Source organism: Pseudorasbora parva, chromosome 2 (genome assembly GCF_024679245.1).
Source record: "Pseudorasbora parva isolate DD20220531a chromosome 2, ASM2467924v1, whole genome shotgun sequence".
NCBI lineage: Eukaryota > Metazoa > Chordata > Actinopteri > Cypriniformes > Gobionidae > Pseudorasbora > Pseudorasbora parva.
The window spans coordinates 18,555,479-18,579,409 of NC_090173.1; the positions used below are offsets into that span (position 1 = coordinate 18,555,479).

At 38.8% G+C, this 23,931-nt stretch overlaps 1 protein-coding gene and 1 long non-coding RNA gene across 2 annotated transcripts; one reads left to right on the top strand and one right to left on the bottom strand.

The window, feature by feature from the left end:
• Window positions 1-344: 344 nt before the first annotated feature.
• Window positions 345-3,718, bottom strand: LOC137093359 (uncharacterized). The gene is made up of 3 exons (XM_067458177.1): window positions 3,060-3,718; window positions 2,709-2,819; window positions 345-2,254 (listed from the first exon to the last, which is right to left on the bottom strand). Exons 1-3 carry the CDS (start codon window positions 3,457-3,459, stop codon window positions 2,067-2,069), a joined length of 699 nt encoding a protein of 232 aa, XP_067314278.1. The 5' UTR covers window positions 3,460-3,718; the 3' UTR covers window positions 345-2,066.
• A 16,315-nt stretch (window positions 3,719-20,033) lies between these two features.
• Window positions 20,034-23,617, top strand: LOC137093370 (uncharacterized). The gene is made up of 3 exons (XR_010908440.1): window positions 20,034-20,217; window positions 21,371-21,422; window positions 22,271-23,617. It is a non-coding gene; the product is annotated as an uncharacterized lncRNA (long non-coding RNA).
• The last annotated feature ends 314 nt before the right edge of the window (window positions 23,618-23,931 follow it).

The window sequence follows — 23,931 nt, forward strand, 5'->3', positions numbered from 1 at the left end:
TATTGATGTTCATGGCTTTGCGGACCTACATCGGCATCCACACACGGCGGATCCAGCGTGTTCGTGCTGCTCGCCGTAGTTTGTACAGACGGAGATTACAAGCGAGAGTAGCGGTATGTACATAATATTTATTTTTAACAATAAGTTGTCAACTTTAGCCTCTGCATGTTGCTAACGTTACCCTCCTAGCATCCACTTTGCTGATAAACGATCACATTGCAGTTAAATAAAAATGTATTAAGCATTGATGTGACAACTCTACTAGAAGTAGAATTTACCTAAGTAAAAGTATGTCTATAAGCAAAAAACACAAGTGCTGGCTGTTGCTAATTTCCATTACTTTATATACTGTTGTGGTAACTTAGTTCAATCAACAGCATCTACTATTAAAATTGTCCATATTTAGATTTATAAATGATTTTCACTGAACAAGAAGGGTATGAAAATAAGTAACTTATTTTTAAAAATACTGTATGAACCTGAAAAGACTGAAAAATACAAAATTGAATATTTTTTGGTCATACATAAAGTAGCGCTGCTTATTAAGTGGTACTTGTATATAGATTAATTAATAAACATGTCATGGCTACATCTTTATAGTATTTCTACTGCACTGTATACTTGATAGAAAATATACATATACAGAAAATATACCCCCTATTGCCAATGAATGACTTTTTTTATTTTTTTTTATCTTTACAGGCAATCTTACAGGTGAAGGCAAGGCGGAGGTCACCTGTAATGTGGGCATACCCACGATCCGACCACTGGTGGGACACAATTGTTCCGGATCTCACTCCGGTACAATTCATGCAGAATTTCCGTGTGTCCCCAGAAACATTTCAGTACATCTGCAGTCGGGTCAAGCATGTCATGGGGAGAAGGAACACAAACTACCGTATGTGTGTCCCAATACAAAAGCGTGTTGCAATTGCACTCTGGAAATTGGCCACGGGTGGTGAATACAGGACAATCAGCCATCTTTTTGGGGTAGGCCTCAGCACTGTGTTTAATTGTGTTCAGGAATTCTGCAACACAGTCATCACAGTGCTGCTTCCCATCCACTTGAGATTTCCTGATGCTGACAAGTTGTTGGAAATGGCCACTTTCTTTAATAATCGTTGGAGAGTTCCACAGTGTGTCGGTGCAATTGATGGCAGCCACATTCCAATAATTGCACCAGAGGACTATCCACGAGACTATTTCAATCGCAAAGGCTGGCATTCTATTGTTCTGCAAGCAGTTGTGGATGGCAAAGGTCTTTTCTGGGATGTTTGTGTTGGCTATCCAGGGAGTGTGCATGACGCCAGAGTGCTACGACAGTCACATTTGTGGGAGGTCCTAAGTGACGGGGAATTACTGGGCAAAAACAAAGTGACTATCTCTGGCTGCGATGTTGGACATTACCTGATAGGAGATCCAGCATACCCCATGCAAAATTGGCTCATGAAGCCGTTTTCCGACACTGGCAGACTGACCCCTGAACAACACACCTACAATTACAGACTGAGCAGTGCACGGTCAGTTGTGGAGATGTCTTTTGGGAGATTAAAAGGACGGTGGAGGTGCCTCCTAAAAAGAAATGACTGCAAGCTGGAGCTGAGCAAGAGGATGGCACTGACCTGCTGTGTGCTCCATAACATTTGTGAGGAACATGGTGACAATTTCACTGAAGAGCACCCAGACAGGACCGTAAACATCCAGCCTCCCGTTCAGACATTGCCTGAGCATGCCAACCCAGAAGGAGGTGACATCAGAGCTGCATTGATGATGCATTTTAACGGAGGGAACGAGTGACTCTTTTAATACACCAATGCCATATATTTTTGTAACACTGCCGTTTGTGATCAAGGACATCTGGACTGTCATAAATTGTATTATATTCTCTATTGATTTAAAAAACTGAACCAGACATTTGTATTAATAAACATGTTTATTTAAACAAAAACAACCAATAGAAATCTTTATAAAAACTTTGCAAAATGTAAAGTGCAGTACAAGAAATAATTTAAATAAAAATTGTACATAAAAAGAAACAACCCAAAAGACTGGTGATTTATTTGCAATTATTTTTTTTGCGCTTGTGCCTCCATTATGGCCACCATGCGCCCCATGAGTCCAAGCAAAGAATGTGTGTCCGCTCTCATGTCCTGCCGCAAGGCATCGTCCATTTCTTTGCTGTGCTGCAAGAACCTTTCATCTGCCCTTTCCAAATATTGCACCAGGTCTGACGTACTGTCTCTCTTCCTTTTTCCTGTGTAAAACAATAATGGCAGATCATCAGTGTGTTGTCATAGCATTGCAAAAAAACTTTTCTGCAGGGAAATGCACATATGCATTGCTACATGATTAAATATGTGTGACGGAATATAATACTATGATAACTACAGCCATACATCACTATCACTTTATCTTTTGCTTATGACTATATTCTAAATTTAAACTTCAGATTTCTTCTAGACTTTTGCTTAGTTTTAGGTATTTTGATCAAATGTAATGTTACAAAAAGCACTTTGCTTTGATTTTAAGTTGAATGAAGAAAAAATGTAAACATTATTTCAGTACATAGTAATATACATATAATATATATATATATATATATATATATATATATATATATATATATATATATATATATATATACATACATACATATATATCGATGTTTGCATATTGTATGATGTGGCTATTTGCACAGAAAGTCTTACTTCGTTCAGCAGATGAATCTCCAGAGCTGCTACACGACGGCGTGGGAGAGCTGCACCCCAGCGGTGGCGGTAACACAACGTTGTCGTCACCGTCGTTAATGGCAGACAATTCTATAAACAAAAACATGACGACAGTGGTTTAACAACAGATTTTCGTCCAGTAACTGTTACACTTTATACACTGTTCTGTGATAGTCACAGATGCTACAATCCTAGCTAGCAATCCTATGCTACAATCCTAGCTACCAACATTGCCAACACTGATGTAAGAAATTATTAGTAACGTTACCTCGCAAAAAACAACACACAACTGACTGGGAACAAGTAAAAGAATATAAAAACAGAACTTACCAGGATCAGTGCAACTTTGCAGCAGCGAATTATCCACCGTTGACTCGAGCATTATCGTTGCCGAGTTCAGTGCCCCAGTCACCTGGCATGCCGGTCTATCGCCGAGGACAGAGTCGAGAACGTCGAAATGTGGGTTTCGACGTGGGCGACCATTGCCGCTTCGACCGAGATCCTTTTTTTGGTCCCTGTAGTCCTTCTTTAATTTTTTAAGTTTGTTGCTTATCTGTTCGACGTTCCGGTCGAACCCCACTGTAGCCATCTCACGCTGAATCTGCTGTAACACAGGCTTTGTCCGTGAAGCCCCGTCTAATTTACTCTGGACTTCTGCAGAGGACCAGAGTGCAAGAAAGCAGCTCGTTTCCTCCTCGGACCACTGTTGTTTCTGCTTAAGCGCGTCCATCGTGTATAACCTTGTTTAACGTTAGCTGCTAATTCAAAAATGGCGGGCAAAAGTTTGTGTTCGTCTTGTTGGTCGCGGTAACGCCGCCCCCAGCCGCTGACGTAAGCAGTTCTTACTTCTAGCCCAGCAATGTTTTGGTGCTACTTAAGAACCACTTTTCCTGGCTCGGAGGTGGTGCTTTGGCTGTGGAAACAGAAAGAACCGATTTGAAACTAGGCTCTGGCTCCGATTTAGCACCAGCACTGCCTTGGTGGAAAAGGGGTATGAGTCTCTGCAGTGACATCGCAATGTCTCGAGTCTTCCCTTCCCCATAAAATCTTCTCTCAAGCTCCTGTCTCAATCTGTCTAGAAAGGTATAGTATGTCCTTCCCCTGTAATATTCCTCCAAGGTCTGGACTGCATCATCTTTTCTTGCTGATTTGGAAGTGTATTTCAGCTTTGCAGGGACTTTTCTTTGTCTACCTGGAATTGTGGTAATGATAATGTCATTTTCCTCTGCAATTGTTGTGGCAGTGGTGTATATTTGTGAGAATAGGCTGTCTCTCCTCAGTTCCACTACACGCTTCAAGACACCATCTAACACAGAGTAAGCAGCAGCCAAGTCCAGGTCATCCTGCTGGAGTACTTTTGAGGCAACTGATGTCTCCATGAACACTGGTGTTGCTATTTCAAGACTATTTTTGAAAAAAATTCAAAATCTATGCTGCTCAACAGCATTTTAGGCTCTGTCCACACGAAGCCAGCGTTTTACCAATCCGATCTTTTTTTTCCCTCGTTTCAAGAAATATCTGCGTCCACACGAGATTACAAAAACGGACTAAAAACGATTTAGTTTGCATGCCAGGCCAGTGTGTGGCGCTGTAATTCTGCCACAGAAATACACTAAAAACGGAGAAGAAGAGTTGTGGCTAGCAGGGGTATAGCAGTGGTCGGAGGTGAGGCAAAATCTCACAATAAAATAACAATAAATACATTTGCTACTTAACAGATGTGTTTTATTAATGCCTACACCTACCCCAACCCAAAACATACCCTTACAGGTATGCAGATACGTTCATTAAATGATGCGATATTGATGTGCGCATGCCCAGTGCCCGTAGTTGTATCCCTTACCTCTTTCACCGTGCTGGACGTAGTGTGATGACATCACCGTTTCAGAAAATATACGGATTCGCTGTACACACGAAGACGGAAGATGAGCGTTTTCAGATTTATTCGCTTTGGGACCCGGTTTAGAAAAATATACGTATACAGCTAAACACGTCTCCGTGTGGACGGGGCCTAAGATCTCTCAAGTACTGTTAGAGGAGAACCTTTCTAATTGTCTTTAAAGCATCTTCCCTGCAGCTCCACCGGGTTTCTGAAAGCCTCTGTAGTTCAAGGACACGTTGGTCTGGATTCATGGCTTTTTGAGCATCCACAAATGCAGCATGGCGCTTTGGAGAGTTGGCAATGAATGTGTACAGCCTCTCAACGACTGTAAAGAAATACACAAAGTGCTTGTTGGATTTTGCAATCTCAACTAAAACGAGATTTAAACAATGTGCATGGCAGTGCACATATAAAGCTCTCTCATTTTGTCTCTGAATCCGAGACTGCAGACCATTGTAGCATCCACTCATATTGGCAGCTCCATCATATCCCTGTCCACAGACATCTTGAATGTTGAAGTTGTTTTGCTCAAGAAGCTTCATCACTACATTCTCCAGTGCCTCTCCCGTTGTTGATGCCACATCACATAGTTGGACAAAACGTTCCTTTATAGTCATGTTGTGGACATATCGCACAACAAAGGACACCTGCTCAATATGTGACACATCAGTGGTCTCGTCCAGCAAAATAGAAAATTGTGATTGTAGGGGGGAAAGAACACGTCCAGAGACGACAGAGCGGGCTCTGTCAAGGGAAAGACACGGAGCTAGCCATTAGGATAGCTGGTAATAATAATAATAATAATAATAATAATAATAATAATAATAGATTTTATTTATAATACACTTTTCATTCCGAAGAATCTCAAAGTGCAACAAAGGGGGGAAAAAATAACAAAAAAATGAATAACAAGTAAAAATATAGAATACTACAAACAATCAACCAACACAGAAAACAGAACAGAAACAGAGCTGATGGTACCGTGGAGAATACACATATGGGGTTGCCGTGAGGGAACCGCTACATATGGACCCAGCCTACAGCCACGTTCCACAAGCATACGGGTGCAGGCCTAGCGTCAGATTTTTACTTTGACTCGGCGCAGTAAAAAGCCCCGGCTGTAAAATCCTCCCTCACATCTCCCCCTCCCTCTTTCATTTCTGTCAATAGGGCGGAGGGGGAGATGTGAGGGAGGATGTTTCAGCCGGGACATTCTTCAAAATACCTTCCCTTGTGTTCAGCTGAAGAAAGAAATTCATACAGGTTTGAAACAATTTGAGGGTGAGTAAAGAATGACAGAATTTTCATTTTAAATTGAACTATCCCTTTAAAAATGATTCAAGCTTTGTGATATGGTGCATTATCCTGCTGGAAGTAGCCATCAGAGGATGGGTTCATGGTGGTCATAAAGGGATGGACATGGTCAGAAACAATGATCAGGTAGGCCGTGGCATTTAAAAAATGTCCAATTGGCACTAAGGGGCCTAAAGTGTGCCAAGAAAACATCCCCACACCATTACAACACCACCACCAGCCTGCACAGTGTTAACAAGTCATGATGGATCCATGTTCTCATTCTGTTTACACCAAATTCTGACTCTACCATCTGAATGTCTCAACAGAAATTTTTCCAGTCTTCAACCGTCCAATTTTGGTGAGCTTGTGCAAATTGTAGCCTCCTTTTCCTATTTGTAGTGGAGAAGAGTGGTACCCGGTGGGATCTTCTGCTGTTGTAGCCCATCCGCCTCAAGGTTGTGCGTGTTGTGGCTTCACAAATGCTTTGCTGCATACCTTGGTTGTAATGAGTGGTTATTTCAGTCAAAGTTGCTCTTCTATCAGCTTGAATCAGTCGGCCTATTCTCCTCTGACCTCCAGCATCAACAAGGCATTTTCGCCCACAGGACTGCCACATCTGGATGTTTTTCTCTTTTCACACCATTCTTTGTAAACCCTAGAAATGGTTGTGTGTGAAAATCCCAGTAACTGAGCAGATTGTAAAATACTCAGACTGGCCCGTCTGGCACCAAACACCATGCTACGCTCAAAATTGCTTAAATCACCTTTCTTTCCCATTCTGACTTTCAGATTGGAGTTCAGGAGATTGTCTTGACCAGGACCACACACTCAAATGCATTGAAGCAACTGCCATGTGATTGGTTGATTAGATAAATGCATTAATAAGAATTTCACAGGTGTTCCTAATAATCCTTTAGGTGAGTGCTCACCTAAAGGATTATTAGGAACACCATACTAATACTGTTTTTGACCCCCTTTCGCCTTCAGAACTGCCTTAATTCTACATGGCATCAGTCACAATTCAGTCGGCCCATTCTCCTCTGACCTCTAGCATCAACAAGGCATTGTTTTTAATCCACGTTCGCGACTGTGCAGTCTCCCTCAGACTATAAACAAAGCTTATGCGCACCAGGTAACACGTCAGAAGCATCACGCAGTTGGGAACGCGAATTGAAAACAAACACGGAAGAGAAGACATTTCTGAATAAAGTCGTAGTTTTTGCTATTTTGGGACCAAAATGTATTTTCGATGCTTCAAGAGATTCTAACTAACCCACAGATGTCACATATGGACTACTTTGATGATGTTTTTATTACCTTACTCGTCCTTCTGGAAAGGGACAGTGTAATGTGCATTCATTCCCTATGGAGAGACAGAAAGTCTTCGAACTAAATTTAAAATATCTTAAACTGTGTTCCGAAGATGAACGGGTCTTACAGGTGTGGAATGACATTAAAGGGGGGCTGAAATGCTGTTTCATGCATACTGATCTTTTCACACTGTTAAAGACTTGGAATCCCATACTAAACATAGACAAAGTTTCAAAAGTTAAGGTGGACGTTTGATGGGAGTATTTCTTTGTCAAAAATACTACTTCCGGTTAGTCATAAGTTTCGGCAAGTTTTTTGAGATTATGCGTCCCCTTTGACGTTAATGGGGGCGGAATATCCTTGTATGGGCCTTACGGACAATTCTACCGGAAGCGCGTGAGAGAGAGAGAGAGGGAGAGAGCGAAAGTAACAGGCTACCCCCATTAAAGCGCTGGCTCGTAGGCTGCTGCACAGGTGATGTGCACATAACAATGTCACCAAAAAAGTGCGTTTTTGGTTGCCAGACCAAGACAGTCCTGCACAGATTCCACAAAACCCCCGCGTTAAGGCAACAGTGGATGTAATTTGCTTTTCCGGATCAGCAACTGAGTTGCGCGAATGTTTATATCTGTTCGCTGCATTTCGGTGCCGACTGTTTCATAAACAAGGCCCAGCTTGACGCCGGCTTTTCCAATCGCCTAATGCTGAAGGATGGAGCAGTCCCAACGATAAAGGTCCTAACGTTAGAACCGCAGGCGGTGAGTAAGACTGCTTCAAATGTCTGTGTTTTTGCCTATGCCCATCAAGTAGCCCAAACATGATCACGTATAGTTAATTGATCAATGGAGCATGCGATGTGTAGTGCGTGTACATTTGTTTAGCTGGCCACTATATGTGTAACTTTATGTTTGTGTATTGTAAAAGCACTCCAAACAACAATACACAAAGAGGGGGGAAATATGTTGAACTAAATAAGCACGCTTCTTCATTCAAATGCGCTACTATTCCGTGTCTTTCTATGTAAACACTAGCCTGCGGTGCAAAACCAGTCCGCTTACTAACGTTACAATTGTCTACACAAACCACGCGTAAACACACAAACACACGTGCACAACTGCACTTCCCACATGTACACCTTCAAAGACAAAAATACAACGATATAATTCAAGTATAAATATGTAAATAACACAAGCCGCTAAGCATATTATATAGTTAGTGTATAACTTACCACATAGAGACGTCCTGCTCTAGTCGTTTTTGCTGCTGCTCCTGTTCAACTGCAGCCTCTGGGTCTGATTCCGGATCATAGATGTATGGCTGTATCTGATTAAAAGCCATATTTTTATTTTGAATAAAGTTTTTTTCCCGCTGTTAGGGATCTTTACGACGCACTCGACTCAACACAAAAGCAGCAGCGGGCACACGTCATTATTTAGCTCCGCTCACACGACACGCCCCCACCCGCTCGGCTTTTTTCGGAAAGACTCGGAACAGCGCATCTTTCTTATATAATTATAAAAAAAAATAAAGACTTTTCGGAGATATGCAGGATGCAATGCTACTCTATAGGTACTCAAGATTGACATGACACTGATTGAAATTGAGTGTTTCACCCCCCCTTTAAGAAGAGTCATTACTGATATTATTTTCATTTTTAGGTGAACTAACCCTTTAAACAATAGGCTATGTGTAGGAAACAAAAAATATAGGCCTAAAGAAGTAAAGCAGAAGCTCAAGCAGTGCAAGTGGAAAAAAACACTAATAAAGCACTTTTTTTATTCTTATTTAACAACCTTTAGTATCAACAAAATCATATAAAAATTAAAAAATCATATATAATTATTACTCATACTTAAATTACTCACATTTTTCAGCAAAGTGCAACGGGTCATTTTCAATCCAGCACAATATTCTTTCTACACTTCAAACCTCTTTAAATGTTTTCATTTTTTTCATATGAGAGGAAAAAATAAAATCATGCTTTATCCTTGCTTTTATAAGCATCCTAAACAACAATTTAACATTTGTACTATTGCCATAAGCATTTTTATATTTCCTACTAATTGCCATTATGGCTTGCCCCAGAGTGAAACGTAACTTTTTTGATCATGGCTGCAGGGTGAGCATGGGTGATCGTCACTGTCATCATCAACATCTTTTTAATGCACTGTGAGGTATCTTTGCACAGCATTACAAAGAGCATCTATCAAAGCAATATGGTATACATTTGCTAAATAAACCACTAATAATAGAGCAATTATATACTATTAATATAATAATAGACTTCTCATCATGTGCAAGGGTTGAGTGTCTTCAGTATGAACCCACATGTCTTAGTTCGCCCGCTGCAGCGTTTGGATTGATTTTTGAGTTTATATGCCGCATAACTGAGTTTGGTTTGATTTCCTCTTGTTTTTCTTCTTTCTGAACAGCTGTCCGCTATCTTAATCAGCTCTGGTCCTCTCTGACTCTTGTTTTGGCCTGGTCACCTTGCCATTTACTTCTCTTCCTCTTCTCTCCTCTTTGTCGAGTTATTGTTTAATTCATGTCAGCTTACGCATTATTCTGCTCATAGAGACCCTGTATCACTGTGTGTGTGTGTGTGTGTGTGTGTGTGTGTGTGTGTGTGTGTGTGTGTGTGTGTGTGTGTGTGTGTGTGTGTGTGTCAGACAAGGATTTCATCCTGTTATCTTCATCCTGTTAATTCTTGAAGACATATGAGGTACAATGCAATTTATATCTAAATCATAATCATAACTTGTACAGTTAAAATCACCACCAGTACAAAATGCTTTCCATATTACTTTGTTTTAGACTATCACATAAAGTTTCAAGAAACAACATTGATTTTACACAAGCATAAACATTTTATTAATTCCACAGTAACATTTTGAAACTTTGTTATCACCTTAATCCATCTGCCCTGTATTACTTCTACAACATCATAAGATATTGGTAGACAAGTGTTTGAAAGAAAACACTGCCTCTCTAAGAGCACTAAGAGCAGTCTTATGACCAGCACAAGTCATTTCCTTTCCACTCCTTCATCCACTCAACTTCATTTCCCTTTGTACTATGAGTTCCTTGGAAAATCAAGACATCTATATTTTTTAATTTCATCAAGTCAAAAACCTGCACTCTTTTGCCTGCATCCCTCACCCCATTCATATTCTGGGAAGATATTTTAAAATAGCTTATTATGATGGATGAAAGCACCACAAAAATCCAGATCAATTATTCTTGTGACATATCATTGTGCAAAATCTCCTAAACTCAGCTGATTATTTATACTATTCAAATACTGTAAATATAATCATAATCTATAACTGTCTATTCTGACTAAACGTAACTGGGACCATATAGCTCTACTATTTATATATTTTTATTCTTAGAATTTTTATTACGGTTCTTGTTGTATTTGTATTGTATATTTGCACTGAAAGCTTCAGTGTGTGCAAACACACTTGACATTAAAGCTCTTTCTGATTTCTGTATTGTTTGAGGACGCACCTTTAGCACAATCTTTTTAAACGATACAACTCAGGAGTTGAGATATCTTTCACCTTTCTGTTTCTGTCATGTTCTTTCATAAACTACTTCAGGAGGCATTCATAAAGTAAATTAAATAAATAACTAAATACAGGGGAAACAGCAAAGTGAGTTTGGGGTCTCAGATGTTCACTCAGAGTTGTCAAATTGAGCAGTAGACTAGATGAAGCCTTATTCTTTTATTTATTCATTTCTATTTTTATTTATCTCTACATTTATTTATTTCTATATTTATGCATTCAAGACCTGTATGAGCACTTCCTTATAAGTGTTAAGCATCTTACATTCCCCCTCCTTGGTCAGTCACCCTGCATCCTATGCACACAAGTTGCTACAGTACTTTGTAGCTAAAGGCAGGGAGCTGTATGGACCATCGTTCTTCAATGTACATTCAATGTTTCATTTAGCTTCTGATGCAATGACTTATGGCTGTGTGGATGAATACAGTGCCTTTCCATTTGAGAATTGCATGGAGCAGTTGAAGAGTATGGTACGCTCAGTAAAGAGCCCTCGTGTACATATTGTGAAAAGGATCAAAGAAATCATCACTTGTATGTGGGGCCCACGTGGATGGGCATCTTATCTGTGGTCCACTTGGGTGAACCCAGCTGGGCTCCACATGTACACTTAGTTGGTTCACTAATGAAAAATGAGTATGGGTTGAAAATGGTCTACTCAGTGGTCTAATTCATTTTTACCACATAGATAAGTGCAAACGCAGTCAATTCCAGAGGTTGATTACATGGGTAAATAGTCAACAAATATCACCCTTGAAATAATTTGTGTTATTTTGACACTTAAACACAATGTGACATCTAATAAAAATCTAAAATACCAACACAATAACAATTTTACAAAATTTTCTACCATGGTAACAGGCATCAAAGGCAAAAAAAGGTTTTTTTTTTTCACAGACCAACTAGTTTCTGCTGAAAAATTAGATCAGAGGAGCTTTATCCATCTCCTTACTCGGCTGCCTGTGTGTGTTTTTTCCCTTTTTTATTTAGTGCTAATTCAAATAACAAATGCAGAAGATACCAATATAGCGACACTTTAGAATACTATTCCAAATAATTTGTAATGGGATTTGGTAATACTGAGTTCTTACTAGTAGGGTACACAGGATCTTCACTTTATAATGTCTCCCTCATCCATCACACCTGATTCAACTCATGAGCTCATTAGTAGAGACTGCAAAACCTGAAATGGGTGTCAGATATAGGGAGACAGCCCTATACACTCACTACGCAAGCTGCGTAGGCCCCCGCAATTTACTCAACTCCCCGCCTCCCTCTCGTGTCAAAGCGCGTCAATCAATGTTGTAAATAATGATAAAATTAAGCAGAATATACTTCTGGCCAGGAAAAGAGGGAAAAACACCATGAGAGTGAATTGCGGGAACAGCAATCATGTAAACTTGAGTTCTCTCCTCTCCAAGTCTCCTCTCCGACAGAACAATATATGGGCATGATGGTCCTCCTCCTCATCATAAGTGCACATAGGCTACATACTTTTAAAACAAGACAATGATAATCTAGTCTTAGTCAATGATTAGTTACAACTCTAAACTACTGCACAAATTATTCAAGATGGAAAGCAATGTATTGACAATTTGAAATTGATTGACTATTGATTTATAGGCTGTATTGAATTTAAAATGTTGATATTAATTAGCTGGACATACTGGTCAATATGGATGCACGTCCCTCAGTAAATAATAACCATAAATCAAATATTGCTTTAACATCCATAATATAAAACACAGTAGCATGCTATGGCAAGCCATTTTAGCTTTTATTTATTCAGAATTTATGCATTTTTAATGTCAATAAATAAATGTTCACTATTTACAGTGAATTCTTGATATTAGGTATGGAATTTTTATTACTAACAATGGCCCTCATTTATCAATCTTGCGTAGAAACGGGTGTATATGTTGGCGTAAGATTATGCTTACACTCCTCTCACCGCCTGATTTATGAAACTGTGCGCACCTCTGCAATTCAGGTGTACGCAATACTTGCCCTTGATAAATCCCGCGGCTGAAAACGATCGTCATTAGAATAACACGCCCCTATATATTCAAATCTCCGCCTCCCCCACGCCCTCATTTTACGCCATGGACACACGGAAGACGGCAAAGAAGCGAAACTTCTCCGACGTGGAGATCGGGCGCTCTCAATCATCTCACTAGTCCACTAGTCAGGGCACTGATTAGGACATAAGTCAACGGGCTGACTCCCTGATCAGTGCCCTGACTACAGAACTAGTGAGATGATTGAGACGCGCGCCATCGAGACCATCACCAGGGAAGTGGGGGAAAAAAAACGAAATTGTTTTATTTAAGAGTATAAAGAGTATATGAATAAAGGCACCTACAAAAACAAAATATGGACCCAAATTACGAGTACTGTTAATAGTGTGGGGGTTGAGAAGCGCACCCTAGCAGTTTAACGCTAAATTACCATCACAATGCATTATTTTACAGCACGTTTTGAAACAATTAGCATTTAATTTCGTATCACGGCACATGTATTGGGGTGTACGACAGTGATGATGATGTGATGTGGAGTACCATTCATTCACATTAATAATTACATGACAATTTGTAAGATTTTTCTTATTATTATTCTTCTTCTTCTTATTATTATTCTTAATGACGCTTGTTATTTAGAAGAAGAATGTCGTTTTTATTGATTTTATTATTATTTAAAAGAAGAAGGTCATTTTTATTATTTTGTCAGTCTGAATTATTTTAGTCCCAGTCCGTGCGCAGCTGCCGGGCCAGGCGGGCCTGAAACGTCAGATAAAGCGCACAGGCTCGCGACTGGAGGAATACACATGCCTACAAATCAAACGCTTTGGTAAAGTCACACAAATTAAACATTGACGTTCATGTTGCACAAAAATAAACACTGAATGTTGTTGTGGTTTTTAACAGTGGGTCATAATATAGCATATCTTGTCAGTGCGTTTTGTGGTGTTAGGAATTGCTTTTCTGCGCATTTTCCCACTAACTCAAACGTGTGTACACCACCTCCTGAGCTGGCGTAGGATTTGAGCGTGCCGTACGCCAACGTCCATATTGATAAATCTCAAAGTCACCGTGGGTTTGGGTGTACGCAAGGCGTACGCTGGGAATTTGGTGTACGCACTTTTGATAAATGAGGGCCATTGTCTTTTTGATATCAGGGATTACATGTTCTTGATATCAACAATGATGTCATCACTCACAGAGATTCTTGATATCTGAATCACTAGTTTGTTAAACATTACAAGAGCCAAGCCATACTAATAGTATTTTATATTTGAAAATGTATAAAAGGAAATCTGAGGAGTTTGAATAGGTCTGATGCAGTTTATAACATTTGTTATCTAATTTGCTATGCTTAAGTTTGTAAGTAGAGGAGATGCTGGATCATCTGCCAGTACAAGCACAGACCCAGATGATCCACATCCAGCCTCAGCCAGTACTAGCACAGACCCAGATGATCCTCAGGCTGGATGAGGATCATCTGGGTCTGTGCTAGTACTGGCTGAGGCTGGATGTGGATCATCTGAGTCTGTGCTAGTGCTGGCTGAGGCTGGATGTGGATCATCTGAGTCTGTGCTAGTGCTGGCTGAGGCTGGATGTGGATCATCTGGGTCTGTGCTAGTGCTGGCTGAGGCTGGATGAGGATCATCTGAGTCTGTGCTAGTACTGGCTGAGGCTGGATGTGGATCATCTGGGTCTGTGCTAGTACTGGCTGAGGCTGGATGTGGATCATCTGGGTCTGTGCTAGTACTGGCTGAGGCTGGATGTGGATCATCTGGGTCTGTGCTAGTACTGGCTGAGGCTGGATGTGGATCATCTGAGTCTGTGCTAGTGCTGGCTGAGGCTGGATGTGGATCATCTGGGTCTGTGCTAGTGCTGGCTGAGGCTGGATGTGGATCATCTGGGTCTGTGCTAGTACTGGCTGAGGCTGGATGTGGATCATCTGAGTCTGTGCTAGTGCTGGCTGAGGCTGGATGTGGATCATCTGGGTCTGTGCTAGTGCTGGCTGAGGCTGGATGTGGATCATCTGAGTCTGTGCTAGTACTGGCTGAGGCTGGATGTGGATCATCTGAGTCTGTGCTAGTACTGGCTGAGGCTGGATGTGGATCATCTGGGTCTGTGCTAGTACTGGCTGAGGCTGGATGTGGATCATCTGGGTCTGTGCTAGTACTGGCTGAGGCTGGATGTGGATCATCTGAGTCTGTGCTAGTGCTGGCTGAGGCTGGATGTGGATCATCTGAGTCTGTGCTAGTACTGGCTGAGGCTGGATGTGGATCATCTGGGTCTGTGCTAGTACTGGCTGATGATCCAGCATCTCATCTACGTACAAACTTAAGCATAGCACCTGCAAATTATAGATAAAACAATTTATAAGCAGCATCAGACCTATTCAAACTGGCTCCCCCAGATTTCCTTTTATACATTTTCAAATATAAAATACTATTAGTATGGCTTGGCTCTTGTAATGTTTAACAAACTAGTGATTCAGATATCAAGAATCTCTGTGAGTGATGACATCATTGTTGATATCAAGAACATGTAATCCCTGATATCAAAAAGACATTGTTACTAATAAAAATTCCATACCTAATATCAAGAATTCATATCGTAAATAGTGAACATTTATTTATTGACATTAAAAATGCATAAATTGTGAATAAATAAAAGCTAAAATGGCTTGCCATAGCATGCTACTGTGTTTTATATTATGGATGTTAAAGCAATATTTGATTTATGGTTATTATTTACTGAGGGACGTGCATCCATATTGACCAGTATGTCCAGCTAATTAATATAAACATTTTACATTCAATACAGCCTATAAATCAATAGTCAAACAATGTCAAATTGTCAATACAATGCTTTCCATCTTGCATAATTTGTGCAGTAGTTTAAAGTTTTAACTAAATATTGACTAAGACTAGATTATCATTGTCTTGTTTTAAAAGTATGTAGCCTATGTGCACTTATGATGAGGAGGAGGACCATCATACCCATTTGCTCTGTCGGTCTGGTTGGTATCCACACAGATATTTCTGCTGGAAAATACACCGTTCGTTTCGTGCACGCGCATATGAACACATGTTCATGCGCGACGCGGATCTTTTCCGAGCTGCAGTAAACAAACACCGTTGCCTTTTATCAACAAAATAAATAATATATATATATATATATTTCTGCTGCACAAAGAAACAGAAGACAGCCCGGAAAGCGGCTGGCATTAGCTAGCTAGACAGACCAAGAGATGCATAGCCTGCCTGTCCAGCTTAGCAAGACAACAGAAGAGATGCAACATTAGGGTACTGTTATTTAGGGATGGCTGACGCGAACCTGACGTTTCGACGCTGTGTCGAGATCTCGAAGCGCAGATGTTACGAAACACTGCTCCGAGCTATGGCGCTCGCTTTGTGTCATTTCTTTCCTAACCACGCTTAAAGGCGTGTTAACGTGCGTGTGACATGCGTGTGGAGAACGTCTGAACGTCTGCCCGTCTACACGTCTGCCCCTCCAATGCCCGATAATTAAGCTATTATTAAAAAAGATTAAGCAATTTAGATGAAGTAGTAATTATTAAATTACATTAAGTAAAGCACATTCATAGCTATAACATTATAGTAATGAATTGTTCCAATTCTTTCAAAAACACAAATATATATATATAGTTAATAATACCCACACAACTCCTTTCAGACAGGTGCAAGTGTTTTCTATTGACTATGTTTTCATTGACTATTGTGTGAAATCATGCCTGTCCTTAACAGTTTATCTGCAGGCATTCTGCTTTTCTAATGATTTCTTTTTTATAAGCTAAAAAATACACATATTAAACAAATATTTACAAATTTGTTTTACTTGGTATTTTCCCTTAACTTTTGTCTCAATTGGCAGTTAAGTTTCAAATATATATAAATGTATTAAACAATTCTGTCATTATTGGAATTCTTGTAAGAACAGATTGACATTAAGAGAAGTCCAATAAACCACAGCTTTTTGACTGTCTCAATTTGGGTAAATCCAATTGTGGTTAAATTTACTATGGTCTATGGTTAAAAAAATGTTCAGTAATATCTTCCAGATTTTTAAACTTTAGATTTAAACAATATTTTCTCTATATAATATTAATATGGCAACTAGTAAACACACTAAGTTTAATCATCCTAGTATGTATGGAAAGGGGTAAACCATGCGTGTTACATCTAACCCCACATAAGGTTGTGCCCAGCACCCCCCATTGTATAAAAGTCTGACTACAGCTATGGAATAACAGTCATGTTTACAATACTTCAATAATGATTAACCAATATCAGGGGTGGGACCCATTTTCAGCCCGGGAGCCCAAGAACAGAAATGTAAAAGAAGCAAACAATACACACTATAAATAAGATTTTATAAACAAAACAAAAACACAACAACAACATTGGGTGGGCCAGTTGGGTAATGATCAGCCAGGCTTTTTTAGGCTACCCCAAAAACTGGTGAGTGAATAATTACAGAGGTCATGAATTTACAAAAATCTTCATATTCATGCCCAATGGGCAACTTCAATGTAATCACGTTGACACATTTACTAAATACATTAGCACATACTTGCCCTGAATGTCCTTTTTGTTTTTCTCAGTCACTTTGGTACATTTCCTGAATCATCCTTAAGATTTGCAAACCAGTAAATGCATTTCTTAAAATAATTTATTCAAGCAGCAGCAATAAATGGATTACCCGCAAAAGCCTGTAACACCTTCAAAATCCTTCTCAAAGTGAGGGCAGTGATTGTGTGTGTGTGTGTGTGTGTGTGTGTGTGTGTGTGTGTGTGTGTGTGTGTGTGTGTTACATTGTCTTTATAAAGTATATTTACTGTATCATCTAAAATACAAATGGACTACTGCAATACATACAGTACAGTACAGAAAGCTGTCTGATTATACCCGTTCTGTCTACAAACGTTTGAATTATTAAAGACACTGTTGTTCTCCCAACATTCGGCTATATAACTTTTGACACACCTCAGTTATTTTAGGTCATGGTTGAGAACATAATCTGGAATAGTGTCCCTTATTTCAACATGTCCACAATCTCCACCTCTTCTACTGTTCTGCCTACCCTTCTACCACACATCCTTACTCTTCTTCTTCCCAGCTGTTGACCTGTTTGTTTCATTTGTTGTTCTTCCATTATTTACATGTGTAACACACTCTGTTTATTTATGCTTGCCAAATGAAGCTTCATGAGATGCACTCTGATCTACTTCAGAGAACTGGCTGATCATTGGTTGATTTAATGCTTTGCATTGCCCTTCATTAGTGAAATTCAAAATGTATAGCCGAGAAAAGCTTGCTATCATCAAAACATTAAAATATAGCACGTCATGGGAACCAACAACTTCACATACATTTAGGCTATATTAAAAAGTTTATAATGATTCACTTCTGGGTAATAGAATAAATTATATTACCCATAACTGAATCATTATTTTCATTGTGTGTATATATATATATATATATATATATATATATATATATATATATATATATATATATATATATATATATATATATATATATATACATACAGTATTGTTCAAAATAATAGCAGTACAATGTGACTAACCAGAATAATCAAGGTTTTTCGTATATTTTTTATTGCTACGTGGCAAACAAGTTACCAGTAGGTTCTGTAGATTCTCAGAAAACAAACAAGACCCAGCATTCATGATATGCACGCTCTTAAGGCTGTGCAATTGGGCATTTAGTTGAATTAGTTGAAAGGGGTGTGTTCAAAAAAATAGCAGTGTGGCATTCAATCACTGAGGTCATCAATTTTGTGAAGAAACAGGTGTGAATCAGGTGGCCCCTATTTAAGGATGAAGCCAACTCTTGTTGAACATGCATTTGAAAGCTGAGGAAAATGGGTCGTTCAAGACATTGTTCAGAAGAACAGCGTACTTTGATTAAAAAGTTGATTAGAGAGGGGAAAACCTATAAAGAGGTGCAAAAAATGATAGGCTGTTCAGCTAAAATGATCTCCAATGCCTTAAAATGGAGAGCAAAACCAGAGAGACGTGGATGAAAACGGAAGACAACCATCAAAATGGATAGAAGAATAACCAGAATGGCAAAGGCTCAGCCAATGATCACCTCCAGGATGATCAAAGACAGTCTGGAGTTACCTGTAAGTACTGTGACAGTTAGAAGACGTCTGTGTGAAGCTAATCTATTTTCAAGAATCCCCCGCAAAGTCCCTCTGTTAAAAAAAAGGCATGTGCAGAAGAGGTTACAATTTGCCAAAGAACACACCAACTGGCCTAAAGAGAAATGGAGGAACATTTTGTGGACTGATGAGAGTAAAATTGTTCTTTTTGGGTCCAAGGGCCACAGGCAGTTTGTGAGACGACCCCCAAACTCTGAATTCAAGCCACAGTACACAGTGAAGACAGTGAAGCATGGAGGTGCAAGCATCATGATATGGGCATGTTTCTCCTACTATGGTGTTGGGCCTATTTATCGCATACCAGGGATCATGGATCAGTTTGCATATGTTAAAATACTCGAAGAGGTCATGTTGCCCTATGCTGAAGAGGACATGCCCTTGAAACGGTTGTTTCAACAAGACAATGACCCAAAACACACTAGTAAACGGGCAAAGTCTTGGTTCCAAACCAACAAAATTAATGTTATGGAGTGGCCAGCCCAATCTCCAGACCTTAATCCAATTGAGAACTTGTGGGGTGATATCAAAAATGCTGTTTCTGAAGCAAAACCAAGAAATGTGAATGAATTGTGGAATGTTGTTAAAGAATCATGGAGTGGAATAACAGCTGAGAGGTGCCACAAGTTGGTTGACTCCATGCCACACAGATGTCAAGCAGTTTTAAAAAACTGTGGTCATACAACTAAATATTAGTTTAGTGATTCACAGGATTGCTAAATCCCAGAAAAAAAAAAATGTTTGTACAAAATAGTTTTGAGTTTGTACAGTCAAAGGTAGACACTGCTATTTTTTTGAACACACCCCTTTCAACTAATTGCCCAATTGCACAGCCTTAAGAGCGTGCATATCATGAATGCTGGGTCTCATTTGTTTTCTGACAATCTACACTGAAAAAAGTGAAACTACTGTGTCATTTATTTAAAGTACATTTTTACATTGGACTAAGTGAAAATCATGATTTCTGGTTTAAACCTGTTTTGTTCAGGTTTCCTTAAAGCTAATAACGAACACCCTAGACAAAATTAAAAGCAACAGTTTGAGTTAAATAGCATTTTTAACTCAAACCAGAGTTTTTAATGTCACGTGACCCCATGACGTCACATCAACGAACTCCTTGCTCGGCCAGCTAGAGTTTTTCAATCCGCCATTGCTCCCTTCGCTTCGAAGACATCAAGACTCCGGTCTGTGGCCCAGGAAATCTCCTTGACTCGGTAAGCATTCGATATTGTATTATTTTTTTACGTGAATAAGTGTTTTTCATTCATATTTATGGTTAGTGGCAGGATGGTCGACTGGGCTATTACTTTACATACAACTGTGTTTGTGCAGGTGTTAGCTAAAGCTATAGCCAAGCCTCTGTTTGACAAATTCAAAGTTAACTTTTTATTATTTCACTGTGATGTAATGTAAATTTGATGATGCTGTATTGTGATGAGGCTTGTTTGTCTCTAACAAAGTTAGTCAAAGTGCTTGAATAAATTAACGTTGTTAAGTTATACCTCTTTTCTCACATGCACTGCAACCGTCAACTAACGTTAAGTTAATTTAAGCACCTTGCAGCCTGCAGGAACAATATATGAAAAAGCCAATGTCCGAATTAGCTAATGTTCGATTGAGCCCATGTGTAATAACTCCGGAAAATAATTATTCTATTAGGTATTCTACATTTAAATGAACTTTAGATTTTGAATAAAAACTCCCGCCCGAGCGCGCCCTGCCCCCACGGCACCGTTTTGATATCTCCGTGCATGGGGGATGGGATCGATCGCACTCAGAGCACTCGGCTCGGGTATTCATAACGGAATGATGCAGACGGAGCAAAGTGACTCGTGTGTGTTTCAACTTTTCAAATTCATTCCTATGAAAGTTAAGCACAGGAATGTCACACGTACCGGTACTTTAGTCCCAATTTGGTACTGAAATTTAAAAAATGTTAAGATACCAGCATTTCTGTGGTACCGATTCGAGTATATCCGGTAAAGTGACCCGCTGCGTTCAGTCACTTCCTATCGTTACTGTGTATGTGAATATTAAGCTGCAAAATACTATTAAAATAGTACTCCTGCATGTTCTGTGTGAATGACGGGCACTTATGATGAATAGCTCTTTGCTCTTGTAATGAATGAACTGACTCGTGCTGCGTTTTGCATTTATGAAATGCATTGGAATAGAAAATGTGTTCTGATTTAAGAATTCATATTCCATTGTTTCACCTGTCAGCATAATCTAGTATTGTACAATATCACCAGTATGTCTAAGGTCTAATTAATAATGACAGTCTAGTGATTATTTTGGAAAGTGCTTTAACTGCCCCAACAACAACAAACTAAATTGTGACATTTCAACTTTTCCTTTGTTTTGCAGGTTGATTGTGTTTCCTGGAAATCTTGCAATTTTGGCCTTCTTGCTGAATTTGGTGAGTCCCAAAGAATACAACTGTGAACATTATTTTCATGTATTTTTAAATAGGAATGACTAACACTAGAGAATAGCTTTGAAATTACCACAGAGGTATCCTTGCTAATATTATACACTACATAATAGTATAAAAATACAATGGAAGGTTCACTTCATGTCAGTATTTAATTTATTTGATATATTTATTACATTTTTTGAGAGAACCCCAAATCAAAACTAATCTAGAAGTTACCCAATTTAATGTGGTTTCTTTTACCAGGCAGTATAAATAAATCAATAAAACGCAAAGTTATTTCATGAAGCTTCAAATGTCCTAAAATATGGTGTAGAGATACTCGCAAGAAATCACTTGAGCGCTTGTATCCCATTGAGATGTGCCATATCGTTTAATTTGATCTCACTTGCAGGCAGTGATGGCGCATTACATTTTTTAATATAAATACTGTTGTGTTTCTCGCATAAACTGATCGTTCCATGTCTTAAGACATCAATGTGTCTCCACGAGCCACAGGGTTTAATATGGATCCCTATGTCTGTGTGTTTTTTACTCTCATAGAAGTAAAATTGACATGCATTATACGAGCAATGAGTTAAAAATCTTCATTTGTGTTCTACACACCTACATCTTGGATACCCTGGCGGTCAGCAGATAAACATCACACTCTCATTTTTGAGGAATTCAAAATTTCCTAAATGATATTGACTGAAATTTCTTCTTCTTTTTTGCCAGAACTGTCAAAATATATTTGTTAATCAATTAATTTGTGAATATGAATTTAATGTAAGATGCTATGCCCAATTTTGTACTACAGCTAATACTATTGTTTCTTTTCTTGTTTCAACAAGATCCTTTTGGATGGGCAGACCTGGCAGTCAAAAGGCCAGCCAAGTCGCGGGTTATTCTGAATCCCGATGACACCAGGAAGCTAATTCTCCCTCATGGCATTCCAGAGTCAATGGAGTATCTTATGGATGAAGTCCGGAAAGTGTGTGGGTTGAATGGCAATTTAGGACTGCAATACCAAGACAGAGACTTTGGAGATGCGCTAGTGAACTTGACATCTACTGTGGAACTTGAGGATTTGGCAACTATCAAGGTCATCCCAATAACTCATGATTGTAGCCAAGTAATCACTCTCACTGTCTGTGATGATATAGTGTCTGCTCAATCAGATGTAGTTAAGATGCATCTCTTAGCTCTGTATCATGCTTGAAGAAATTTTGTATCTCTATTTGCACTTTGAATATTGAGTACTTTGATTACGGTTGTACTTATTGTTTGCACTATGATTGACACTATGACAATTTGTGGAAAGGAGTTCAGTTAGGAGGTCAAAAGTTGTAGGAGCTCATAACACGTGCACCAAGTCTTAAAGGGTTAGTTCACCCAAAAATGAAAATTATGTCATTAATGACTCTGTCTAATGTCGTTCCACACCCATAAGACCTCTGTTTATCTTCAGAAAAAGTTTGATATTTTATATTTAGTCCAAGAACTTTCTGTTCCTTCATTGAACATGTATATGCGGTATACTGTCCCTTTCCAGAAGGACCAGAAAGGTAATAACAACATAATCAAAGAAGTCCATATGTGAAATCTGTGGGTTAGTTAGAATCTCTTGAAGCATTGAAAGTGCATTTTGGTCCCAAAATAACAAAAACTATGACTTTATTCAGCAATGTCTAGACGCCATTGATAATGCTGAATAAAATCGTAGTTTTTGTTATTTTGGGACCAAAATGTATTTTTGATGCTTCAAGAGATTCTTACTAACTACTTTGATGATGTTTTTATTACCTTTCTGGTCCTTCTGGAAAGGGACAGTATACTGTGCATATGTTTTCAATGAAGAGACAGAAAGCTCTCTGACTAAATATAAAATATCTTAAACTGTGTGAAGATGAACAGAGGTCTTACAGGTGTGAAGCGACATTAGGGTGAGTCATTATTGACATAACTAACGGAGAGTTTTAAAGGAGAGGTGTACGAAACAGTTTTGCATTAGCGTGGTTGCATTTAGTGGAAGTTTACATAAGGTTTAAAAAAAGGTCTGGAAAAGACCATTTACTTTATTCCCCAAGTGTTGATGTGTAAAATGCATACCGGCTTGCCTTACTGGCAGCACAATTTGACAACAGTGATGTATCTTATAGAAAAACTATCACAATAAACATTTGGGTGTTTTGAGAGAATATTCCTGTCTTTATTTACAGTAAGTCAACTATTTTCTGACAATGTTTTTGTTTTATTTTAAATGTAAATGTTTCTTTTATATTAAAGCAAGCTTAGCTTTTTTCATGGTAAAAGTTAAGTTGTAACAAAGCAAAAATAAATATTATAGTAAAATGTTTTCTTGTGGCTAAAGAAAATATGATTAAGTTTGTACAGAATCAGAAATTTAATTTGAGCTAATTTAAAAAAATGCTTGTAACAAAATTACAGCATTTTATTTAGTTTAGACCAAACTAAAAATTATACTTTGTTATTATAATAAAAAGCTAGTTTT